This window comes from Gossypium raimondii, chromosome 4, assembly GCF_025698545.1.
Source record: "Gossypium raimondii isolate GPD5lz chromosome 4, ASM2569854v1, whole genome shotgun sequence".
Taxonomy (NCBI): Eukaryota; Viridiplantae; Streptophyta; class Magnoliopsida; order Malvales; family Malvaceae; genus Gossypium; species Gossypium raimondii.
The window spans coordinates 4,221,578-4,234,183 of record NC_068568.1 but is presented as its reverse complement, the minus strand read 5'-3'; the positions used below and the strand labels follow the sequence as shown (position 1 = coordinate 4,234,183).

Here is a 12,606-nt window from a genome sequence, read left to right as displayed (position 1 = left end):
ATGGTAGTAAAATCCTCTAGCATATAGAGGTCCAAGTACCATTGTTATTCACATTAGCTCTATCATGTTTGATTTAGGGATGGGAACTGAAATTGTTAAATTCATTATCACTTCATAATTGGCATACTCTATTTTATCATCCGTTTCACTCCCTTATGAATGTATAAGATTAAAAATCACTATCACTTTCATGGGTATTAGATGCATCCATCTCCATCTTACCCCATCCCGCTCCACTTCAATTTAATTTTAACTACTTATATTTTTAATCTTTTAAAAGTCAAGTAAATATTTAAAAATAAATCTTTAAAAAATATGTAAACATAAAACATACAATGTCTTTCTATATTAGGTTATTAAATTTGTATCCTTTTAATAGTTTATACATACAAGGATAAAATCTGGGGGGAAGCGAGAACAATTTTTTAGGGGGGTCGAATGAAATTTTAATTTTTTATAGTCTATATTTTTATAATTTTTAAAGGATTAAATTAAATTTTTTATAATTTTAGGGGAGGCCAAAGTATAATTTTATCTTTACTAATTTAAAATTTAAAAAAAAATTAGAGGGTCTAAATGATAATTTTTCATTTTAGGGGGGCCGGGGTCCCATGCCAGCCCCCTAGAATCGCCTCTGGATAAAATAATAATTTTATATAATAAAATGGGTCAGGGCAAATTAAGTAATTATCGTAACTGCTCCATATCTACTGTGCAAAAGAAAAAATTCACCCTACCTAATCTTACATTCACTTTTCAAACAAAAAAAATTCGCTCTATTTAAAGTAAATCGGTACAGAATTTATCGGATAGTTCGAGTTTTACAACCCTAATTTAATTTATGTTTTAGGATGAGTTTGGATGGACGGTGCGTTTACTCGCGGTTAGTGTAAAAATAGCGGTGGCGGTGAAATTAGATACCGTAGCGATACTGTAGCGTGAGACAAAAAGTAAACTAAACGCACCGCACCGCACCAAATCGCCCATCCAAACCTACCCTTAGGCTTTTCGGTGTCATTGATTTCTACCGCACTTCGATTCTTCAATGCTCTTCAATGACCTAAGAAGCGACCTTAGGCTCTTTCCAGAATTGAGGGATAAAAGTTTGCGAGTACGGTGCTCTTCAGTGCAACGACACTTTGGAGAGGTTAAAAGTATGATGCTATGGGAATTTATTATCAATACTAGAATTCATACCACCCATGAAAATTAGAATTTTTAATTAGCAATAGTTATTTAAAATTATTTTTGTGTGAATTTTAATAATTATATATTAACAGATTAAACATAAAATAAGTAATTTTTAAGTAATGATTTTCTGTTCAGATATTTATTATTAGAGTAAACTATTAAAATAGTCATTTTTGTTTCTCTCGGGTTACATTTTAGTCACTTATGTTTGAAATGTTACGTTTTAGTCACTTACGTTAATGTAGTGTAACATTTTAGTCACTGAGCTGTTAATTGTCGTTAACGGTGTAACGGTAAACTGACGTGACACGTTAAATCATCATTTCAAACAAAAAATTTTGGTTAAATTGTACAATTGGTCACCATATTTTTTTTTCATTTTGAGCAAATTTTTTTTTATGTTCTTTTAACTTTTTCTTTTTTTATTCTCTTCTGCTTCTCCCCTCTATTTTTCTCCATTCTCCATCACTTTTAATGTAAAAGAAAAAAATTTGCTCAAAACAAAAAAAAAATATAGGGACCAGTTGTATAATTTAACTTCAAATTTTCATTTGAAATAATAATTTAACGTGCCACGTCAGCTTACCGTTACACCATTAATCGCAATTAACATTCAGTGACTAAAATGTTACAACACAATAACGTAAGTGACTAAAATGTAACATTTCAAATATAAATGACTAAAATGTAACTAGAAAGAAACAAAAGTGACTATTTTGATAATTTATCTTTATTATTATAGATAAAAAATATTTTAGTGGATAAGTTTGTTTTAAATAAATCGCTTATATATAAAGCGACAAACAGTATAGATAAACAATAGTATATTGATAAATTATTTATACAAATATTAGTTTAAACTATAAAAAGATATGTATGATTAATAGTGTGACGAGGTGGTTACTCATTTCATCCTTTAATTATGTGGTCGAAAGTTCAACCTTTATTCATGAAAATGAAATACATTTCATAACTAGTCATTTATCTCTGCAAAAAACACCCGTAAAGAGAGAATTAGTCGTTGCTATCGGTGATGGATAGCTTGAATTCAACGAAATAAAAAAAAATTAATGAAAACGGTTGAGAAAAAACACTACAATAGATTGCAGGTCCAATTTTAAATCGAATGAGACAGACCTTCAAAAGTCAACGTCTTTCACTAGCTTTCCGGCTACTGCCACTGCTAAGCCTGCCATCTTAAAAATGACAATTAAATTCATGAAGGAACTCATGATATGCTACAAAAATAGATACCATAAGGGTAGCTTCCAATTTGAACAATACATATAACCAGGATGTAAATTTAACATTATACACTCATCTTCTTCTGAAAAAGAAATTCAAAAAGAGAAGGCAAAATTCAGAATATGGTACAAAACTGTTATATAATGATGACATATACGTATACATATACATATATATGTATTTGCAGGTGTTATTGCTTTATTATTGGACCTATAGATGACTGGAATAAGTCGCTTAGAACACGTTGAACTTCGCTGGAGCTATGCTCGCACCGTATCAGAGCGACTAACAGATGAAAGAATCTTGCAATGTATTTTCTAAAGCGATCCTTCTCCAAACCACTCAAAGTCTTCAATGCTGACACAAGTAAAGATGTTCTTGCTGCCAATTCTTCCCTTTTGGCTGAACCCAATGGTAGTACCCAACGGGACGTTGGCTCGTTAACTGATATCTGTACCGTATTCTGGTTAATGGTACAGTTGAGGTATATCTGCAATATTTTTTCACACACTGCCACGAGTTGTGATTCTAGGTTCATCTTCTCGACAACGGATGGATTGTTTTTGATTAAATCTTGGAGGAAATTGAGGTAATTTTGATAAGCCTCATTTTCGAAGTGAACCAAAGGAGGATCCGAGAGCTCTAAGATTGAACACGCTTTCTGTATTTTCTTCCGCAGGGTAGTCTCAGAGTTCAGTTCCTGAGCATGGGATGCAACGGAAGACACTATGTCGACAATGATGTTGATGTTGGCAGCTGACAAGAATTGTAGATTTGTTTTGTACATGTCAATTATAACCTGAAATAATGAATAGACAACAATTATGAATGTTTTGTATGTTCCAATGGCATCATATCGAAGCATTATTTGAGTACGGAGAATATAGCGTGTAATGGGAGGACCTGCATAATGAGCAGCTGTATGGCAATATGACTCTTCATTTTTGAAACCACGTAAGCCGCAGTTTGCAGATTAGCGTCCTCAAGCTCATGATCGGTAAATCCATGATCAGTACTTGCTTCAGTACTAGAACGGGATGGAGAATTGTCAGGCACCTCAATGTCATCCATGGTTCTCAAAAGCTTCATAAACCCTGGGAACATTGATATGGCTGCTTCTTTTATAGCTAGACAGATTTCTCGCCATTCCTCTTCTGAGAGTCTGCTTCCTAATTCTCCTATCAAACGGAACATTGCCACAACCCCATTGCTTGCCGGACCCTGGATTGAGCTTCTCAAGTATCCTGTCAGTACTGATAACACATTTGATAGCTGGGGCCTCAATACACTGTAAAAACCAATATATAGATCCACTAGACACTGTGCTGCCACGGTGGAAGTTTCAGTGTCCCATGTACTTCCATCATGATGAGAAGATCTTAAAGTTGGTAAATTTTGCTCATCTTTTACAGGCATCTCTCTCCTTCCACATACACCATCAAATATGGGGAGAACAACAGAATTAAAAATGCCAACCCAGAATACTCGTGAGAAAAGATGACCGTGATCCTTCAGGATGTTGAAAAGCACTTCCACTGAACTCTTTCGGATATCTAATCTTGAGTCAGATGTTAGTTTTGATAAACCTGTAACAACAATAGACAATCATTCATCTGTATTGCATAACAGTGTCAACGAGGCTATAGGATTCTCAAGAAACTAAACTAGCAGGTTACCTGTTAGCAAAGGAAGCCAATATGATCCATGATCGTCTATATAAGCGAAACCTTTTACATCTGAATCATCCTTATTTATACTTGAAACAGATGAACCATCATCTGAGCTCTTATTAGTGCAAACAAATCCACCCTCAGCAAGTTTGACAGCACAAAACCGGAGAAATGCAATAGCATTGAGGCTAGCATCATTGTTAAACCTGCTATTTGTGAACTTGATGAGGCATCTTACGCAATCAGTAAAAACGGTCGCATCCGTCTCAGTTATATGAGGAAAGTATTCTCGCACTATTTTTTCCATTGTCTCAAAAGCCAACAAGACAATATTCTTCCGCTCATCAGCAGCAGCAGCTGTGAACACCTGAGAGAGAAAGAAAAGGGTTTTGTGAAATGAAAGGTTATCGAAGTTTGCATGACAACTTAAAACTCACATGAGACTTATCATACCATAAAAACACTTTTCCATCCAGATTTCACATTAGTGACACGGCTAAGGACCATCTGGGAAATGCATCGAACTATTAATTCCCTTATTTCTGCAGAGTTGCTTTTCTGCATGATAATCACAAATGGCCTCAAAAATTGATTCTGAAAATTATAGTTTGCTAATTCCTCACGTTCTAAGAACTTCATAGCAAGCTGCCGCAATGAATCCATCACAAAAATTGCTACAGATAAACTCTCAGACAATCCAACTGAAACAAAGAAATCGGAAAGAACATTCCACATTCGAGACCAAACTAATCTGATGCGGTTCATATTGTAATGCCTGCAATATAACATTCCAGAATAAGTACTTTCCATAGGAGCATAAAGGAGGAGGGGGAGAGATAGAGAGCTGCTGGAGAGAGCAATGACAAATTGATCGATGAGGCTAAAAACTTGAGGATCTGTTGGAGATAGAAGTATAGGAAATTTTCTAAAAGAAAAAGATCAGAATCTTACGCAATTTCAACTAGTTTTATGAGGCTAAAAACACGAGGGTCTGTTGGAGACTGCAACTCTAACATAGAAACTTTGCAGAGGGCTTTCACAAATGCCACTATTGCTTCACTGTTTAACCTTTGGCTATGTGCAAAAACATGGTTCAACTCGAAATTTCCTATCTGGTCCAATAAATTCAAGTTTGCAATGAAGTGGTTAATCTGCTCAGGAGTTACAAGTCTTGAACTATTAACTCCAACAGTGGTGCTATCATATGAACCCCCTAGGACGACTGCCATCACAGCTGGATTCTGGAGAGTTCCTTTTTTCATCAGAGATTGTTCAGTGTTAGACACAGATAAAAAGGATGCATCAGTTGTTGCACCTTCTCCCAACAGTTGCAAATGCTCAATTCTGGACAGGCATGTCAATATATGCTCCCAGGCTTCCTGAAGATGGTTACCATCTTCAATGGCTATAGATATTATTGCCTGTAAAAAGGTAAATGTTTCAACAAGTGAGATATAAAGAAGAACGCATAACAGAAAGAAACTTGTACCATATCAAAGCAAATCCCAAGAAAAAGGAAGCAAAAAGCATCAAAAAGTATAATGCAGAACAAACAGATTTTCTGGCATTTGTGGTGGGAGGATGCATGTGCAAGCATTCAGATGCAGCAATTCTAATTCTTCCCACAATATAGCATATGAGAAATCCAGGGGGAAGATTCCGTTCTTTGTTGTTATGTGCAAAACCATTACTTACCTTTACAGCATCAACATTCTTTTGTTTCATATCTGCAGCACAATGGAGAAAAGTGAATTTCGCCACAGATGTGACAAAAGCATCTCTCTGCGTCTGCAAGCCCATTACTGCAGTTACATGCACAGAATATCGAAAGCCCAGTATGCACTGAGTGGTAGTGAGTCTATCATCACTTTGGTCAAGTGTGACACTAAATGCAGCCAGCATGGGTCCCCAGCAGACCTCCACCATAAACCTCAAGATTGCTATATCTGAAACAGCATGATAAACAGACCTGCAACAGCAAAAGAGGGAAAAAGACTATCATTAACAGACATTACGCAGTTGGTCTTTGGGGAAACTTTGGGATGATAAAAGAATAAAGATTAATTTAATACAAAAGCAGGATGGAGAGAATAGAGGAAGGTAGAAGAAAAGAATCCTCTTTGTTTAATAATGTGTGTTGTTATCAACTAAATATCAAGTGAGTTCATTTTCCAACCAACATATCACAAGCCATGGCAACCATATGGAAGAACATGTGAAAAATTCATCTTAAGCTCACAGATAAATGGTATGAAGGAAGCATACATGGTTAAAACTATCAAACTGTGACTAAGATTCAAGACGTAACTGATATCTGACCCATAGAGATGCCAAACTTCTACTATTCCTTCCCCGCCACTCATTTTGGAAATAGCAAACCTTGTAAATGCATTAGACTAGAACTTACTCTGATTTTCCCGACTTTGCCTTAAACTGCTCTTGGATATGTCTAATAAGATGCCCATTTGCACCCAATGGCTTTTCTTCAGTTTGCTTCCAACTGACGAGATTGAGTATACCATCTAAACCCAATAACTTATTTAAGCTGTTCGCCTGCTTGCTTTGAGGAACAGAAGAATCAGCATTTATCTTAATTTCATTTTTCACAATCTGATCATAAAGAGCACCAAGATACTCCTCAGGTAAATCCTTGCCATCATCTATTCCTCGGTTGTTTCGGATGAAATCAGACTTGGTCATCTGTATACGGAAGCAAATATATAATAGAAATAACAACAGAATCAAATCTACTGTAAACTTATCTTCTGTAAAACTAAAAACATAATTTGCGAGAGTACAAGCAAAATTCCATATTTTTGTCGGTAGAATTTAAAGCATCAGAGTGGCTTACGAGCCCCACAATAGATCATTAAGGTTCTCTGAAAAACAAGTACATACATAAGCAAGCAAGTGAAGCAAAAGCCCGCAATTAAGTGACATGCTAAAGAAACAACATATTTCATAAACAAACCTTATCTTTGACCATGCTATTATGGGCATCAGTGTTGAGCATTATGACAGAGTATGCCAGTACATAAGCAGTATCTGCACTAGTAAATGAGTTTGGATTGCATTTACAATAGCGCTCAGCAAACTTTTCCATGATGCGGTCAATTTTCTGTGCCTCTCCTGGCAACCTGAAGCCACTTAGGAGGAACCTTATTGCTTCACCAAAATCTATAGATTTGAAATTAAAGGAATCTACGTAGGCATGCATGACTCTCAAAGCAAATTCCTCCCTTTCACCCAAATAATCACCAATCATGGTTTCATTCAGCCCAGCAGTGTTTTTCTTAAGAAAAGAAGCCACTTCCTCGGGAGAGTTGCCAACTTTTTTGGTTTTTATAAGAAACTCGATGCCTTTGGATGGCTTCTTGTTAAACAATTGGACTCCTTTCTGCATGTAACCCAGTAAAGCTGTCACTAAAACCAAGCTTGTGAAGGAAAGGAGAGAACTAAATATATAAGGAAGCTACATAAAAATACATGAAAGAACAAAAGCCAGTAGAAATATGGAAAATTATCATGATATATCAAGGCAACCCTCTCTTAAAATTTATTAACTAAATAACTACGACATGAAGATACATTCATGCTCTATCCCCACTTAAAGCAATAACTAACCTGGAGTTCAATCTTGTAAGCCCGGCGTTGCTCAAGAGTAGCAGAATCTGACAATTCAGAATTTAATTCCAGATGTAATTCATAATCAGGGACAACTCCATCTTCTGCACTTGGGGTTAAATGGCTCTCTGCTGAAGTTTCACTCTCAGAGCCACTAGGCAAATCTGAATCACCTATCTTCAGCTGTTGGTCCATCCAAGCTCCCATTGACTTGATGATGCCAACTAAGCACTTCACTGATTCATGCCGAAAAGTAATATCCTGGACTGCAGACAAAGTTGTGGTTGAACCCGGTGGTGGCCCTAGAGCAGTTTTCAGAAGGCCATTGACAATCCTGCAAACATCTGATGGGATTATAAGAGCTTTAATACATTTTACTAAAGTGTGCATCTATGAAATAAAAGAACGAGAAATTAAAAAAACATATTACAAAATGAGATAAAGCCAGCTCTGAGAACATCATGAGATGACTGGTGTTTCAGTTAATTCCTAAGTTGACGTACAATCCTTTTGCAAAATTTGAGAAAAGGTATCAAATTCATAAATGATTTCACCATATTATTTGATAAAAAGAGCCATTTTATTGAAGTACAATATTAAGAAATAACAAAGAATGAGTACTTAAAAGAACTACATTAGAAACGAAGCAAAAAGCATGCTCTGAGAACATTAGCCAAAAACTGGTGTTCAAGTGATTTCCTATATTGAACTACCTTCCTAAGCAAAAATTTGAGAACATGTTTCAATTTCATATAGGATTTCACATATGATTGCTGGATACTTCTATTGAAAATTTGGTATGACAAATAGACAAGATGACAAGAGACCAGCACTCATGTTAAACATTTGCATGGACAATTATTAGGAAAAGAGATACCTTTCAAATATATTAGGTGAATCCACATCACAGTCGTAGTTCACAAATATATCAATGATAATCTGTGAATCTCCAGCAATCTTTTCCAACATATTAAGGATGGTCATTTTCTGTAGAAAACTTGGCTGGAGAACATTCTCTAGAACTCGTAGGATTAGCATGGGAAAGAATATTCCAATTTCAGCTTTCAGCCCTGATCTATATTTTGTCAACAAGCTCATAAAAATAGAACACTGGAGCTGGAAAATGGACATCACTGACAATGCACTGTTTTTTAACAATGATAAGCAGAGAAATTGCTTAATTGCATTAAGAAACCTGCATGATGTACCACATGATATAAGAAGATTAGAACAAACTTAACAGAAGATCACAAGAAAACAAGCGAGCTATTTATTGTATATGCTACATGACATTCAAAACTTGCAAGAAAAAAAATAAATCATATAAAAAACACTAATAATGGTTTTGGAGCATTTTCATTTTATTTCGAATAACTACTAGCTAAAAAATGATTCTTCAGATAATTCATGTAAAATCCACCAAGTATGACAGAATTTGAAAGCTAATGGTTATTTTGGGAGTCACCATGCCAAGAACTGGGGATGACTATTTGAACCAGCTACATGTCTGACAGGTTTGTTCAGTGTTTTCTAAATTTTCCCTCATATTTGGAGGCTCAAGACCGTCCATTTTCAGAATATGAACCTAAATGCCTTTTTATGCTTTATCTGGCTGTAGAAATTAAACTTCAATAACCTACCCTCCCAGCCTCCCCCCAAAACAGAACTTATAATTTACTGAATCATATAACACTGACATCAGGATTAGGTTAGCAAACACCCAAAATCTAAAGATTCATTACCACTTTAAAGTTCTTAAAACAACAATAATATTACTAGTAGACCAACTACTATATGAAAAATCTAATAACTATCGAAGATAGTGCCTAAAGTAATATAACAACATGCAAGCAACCATATTAACTAATTATATTAATAATAAGTGCATATATCAAGGAATAACATAGAACAACTTGCCTCTCATTTGAGCACCAAATTGAACCCCCATCATCCATAATAACCTTGAGAAGTTCCAAAGATAATGTCTTCCCTCTCAAAAGAACCTGATCTTCAGGATTCTCCTGGGATGAAAATTTCATTGATAACTTGCACAAATTCTTAAAAACAATAAATCCATCCTCCCTAATTTTACTACTAATCCCACCAGGACACAATTCCACCTCGTCCTTCATCTTTTCCGACCCAATTTCCTCCCCCTCGTCCTTAGACTCACCATTTTGCGACACTGGAACCGGCTGCGAAAGCTTCAAATCTGGTACCCCTTCACTAGCACTCATAACCTCACTAACGAAATTCTGACAAAAATAGATTGAATTCCCTTCATTTAAGTTTTTATCAGTAAACTCTAAAAGCTCACTAACTGACACTGTTGTAATAGAAACATCCATGGAGTCTTCGTCAGCACGGGAGAATATGATGAGCATAATTTGAGCTAAAACGGACTTAGCACAGATCTGATTGGTTCCATTTAAACCACCTAAATATATGTTGTACAAAGTTCTAACTACCTGAAGCAAGCAATCCCCACGGATCAAAACACAGGGACATCGAACGGCGGAAAGTAAAGCTCGAAGCACAGCGAGCTCGACTGATTCCTCGCCAATGCCGCCGACTTTGCATACACTATCGACAATCTTGTACATGATCGAATCGGAGATTTTTCCGTCGATCTCGCCGCGAACGACGCCGGCAGAGAACAATTTGAAGACACATTCGAGGGCGGGATCGGCAACTTTGGCATAATTGGAGTCGAGAGCGAGTAGGATAGGATTTAGAACGAAGTCGGCGTCGGAAGAGGAAAGGCCGAGCAAAGGAGAAGACGGATCAGGTAAGGCGGCGTCGGGGAGAGTCTCAAGCTTGTCTAGAACGGATTTGCATGAGGAAACAAGGTGAGAGTGTTTCCGCCAGGCGGCATTTTTGATGATCTTGTCGAGAGATGGGCCAAGCACGCGGCCGCACCGCGACGGGCCGCCGAGTGTTTGGGAAGCTGACATCAAAGTCCTGCTTCTTAGGGTTTTTCAGATCTGTGAAATGCAATGTCTGTGTTTGGTTGAAATCAATGCGAAGTCATGAGAATTTGAAATACTTTGGAAATTAGTATCAATCGAGATCTGCTTAAGCTTCTGTTCTTTCTAAAAGTTTAATTTTCGGCTTAATATGTCATTCCATACCTGAGTTTAGCTATAATATTCAATTTAGTACTTAAATTTGTTTACTTCAAATTGGTACCTGAGTTTGATTTTAATATTCAAATTGATACCTAAAATAAAAGCATCATGTAGCCCAATAATTATTTGACATGTGTTTTCTAGAAAAAAACATCGATTCTAAGAAGCGCCACTTAATAACCCTTCTTAGAACCAAAGGGGACTATATTGTTATGGTATTTTCCGTTATCGACGCGAAACGCAAACATAACCCCGAACAACTGACCCACAACCCAAGTAGATGCAGAGGAACTTAGGCCCCACAAGGTAGAGATATTAAGGGCTTGCGAGCCAAGTTTGCATGTATGTTATTAGGTGTTCGCAGGCAAAGGATGTGAAATCAAGCGCATGATACGATAAACACTTGTTAAGTCTAGAGCGGTATACATGTTGGCATGCATGGAGCCTACTTAAGACGTTATTTCAATGAACAGTAACTGTATCTTATAAAAACTCGATTCCCCTCTCCTAGGGGACACATAACAAAAACACTCAATAGTCTTTTAATTGAATCAAAGAAAAAACTCAGATACCAAATTGATTCAGTATCAAATTGAGAAAAGCAAAGTATTAAAGTGAATATTAAAGTCAAACCCAAATACCAAATTAAACATTAAAACTAAAAAATAAATACTAAATAATATATTAACCCCTTTTCCTTAATTTGCCTTAATTAATTTTACTGTCTTAATGTCACGTGAACATTAAGAATGAGATAAATCTATTTTAATATTTTCTTTTGTTGTTTAGTCCATTTTAATTGTCACACATGACTTCTATTTTTATTCAATTGATTGAAACTGTGTAATTGAATTAAATAATTAAACTTTAATTGAATAATAAATATTATAAATAATTCATAACATATGTTTGATCTTATTTTTTAAGGGTAAACTATAAAAATAGTCACTTTTATTCATCTCGATTATATTTTAATCATTTATATTTGAAATGTTATGTTTTAGCCACTTACGTTATCGTTTTGTTATATAGTGGTCACTCTACCGTTAAGCTTCGTTACCTTTCTAAATGTAGTCCTACGTGAAAGTCCAAATGGGTTTCAAATGCCAACTTTTATGTCCTGCATAATAGTCCAAATTAAATTTATTTAATTAAAAACCTATTTTCATCCTAGCATATGGACATCTAAGTTGGTATTTAAAACTCATTTGGACTGTCACGTAGGACTGCCGTTAGGGAGGTAACGGAGTTTAACGGTAGAATGACCACTTCGTAATAAAACGACAACGTAAGTGACTAAAATATAATCTGGAGCAAACAAAAGTAACTATTTTTAAAGTTTACCTTTTTTTTAATTGTCAAATAAAATTAGAACCATAAAAATATTTACAAACAATAAATAGAAATTAAATTCGGTTTTATTAAAAAGGAGGTGTGGAAAAGGTTTTGGAAGGATGGCAGAGAAGAAAAGTAGAAAGGGGGAGAAGTCAATAGTGGTCAACGCAGGTGATGTTGGCGAGATTAGCTCAACTGAGGGTCCATTACCATTGTTGTACTTCTACTCAACGGTTACTTAACTTCTACTATTTTATATATGTCTCTTGCTGTTTCATTTATTTAGTATTGATTTTAAAAAAGTGCTTTTAAAAATTTTTTAAAATTTTTTGAAAATTTTAGTTTAAGATTTGAATGTTTAATATTGTTGTCAAAAAGTATTTTTTAAAATAAAATATCCATTTATTATATAA

At 35.4% G+C, this 12,606-nt stretch overlaps 1 protein-coding gene across 2 annotated transcripts; it reads right to left on the bottom strand.

The window, feature by feature from the left end:
• Positions 1–2,453: 2,453 nt before the first annotated feature.
• Positions 2,454–10,785, bottom strand: LOC105779863 (brefeldin A-inhibited guanine nucleotide-exchange protein 1). Of its 2 annotated transcripts, XM_012603823.2 has the most exons (11): positions 9,648–10,785; positions 8,608–8,925; positions 7,731–8,064; positions 7,078–7,503; positions 6,514–6,806; positions 5,802–6,075; positions 5,058–5,527; positions 4,560–4,881; positions 4,113–4,473; positions 3,340–4,022; positions 2,454–3,235 (listed from the first exon to the last, which is right to left on the bottom strand). In XM_012603823.2, exons 1-11 carry the CDS (start codon positions 10,682–10,684, stop codon positions 2,627–2,629), a joined length of 5,127 nt encoding a protein of 1,708 aa, XP_012459277.1. In that variant the 5' UTR covers positions 10,685–10,785; the 3' UTR covers positions 2,454–2,626. The 2 variants fall into 2 exon arrangements, with proteins under 2 accessions (XP_012459277.1, XP_052485083.1); XM_052629123.1 differs by lacking the exon at positions 9,648–10,785 and having other exon boundaries at positions 7,731–8,074; positions 8,608–8,779.
• Between the last annotated feature and the right edge of the window lie 1,821 nt (positions 10,786–12,606).

Excerpts from the sequence above, each read along its gene's own strand:
- LOC105779863 (XM_012603823.2), bottom strand. The coding sequence starts at position 10,684 with ATGTCAGCTTCCCAAACACTCGGCGGCCCGTCGCGGTGCGGCCGCGTG. Across the intron at positions 8,065-8,607 it reads TCACCTAATATATTTGAAAG|GATTGTCAATGGCCTTCTGA; the intron begins GTATCTCTTTTC and ends AGATGTTTGCAG. Across the intron at positions 7,504-7,730 it reads CTTACAAGATTGAACTCCAG|AAAGGAGTCCAATTGTTTAA; the intron begins GTTAGTTATTGC and ends GGTTACATGCAG.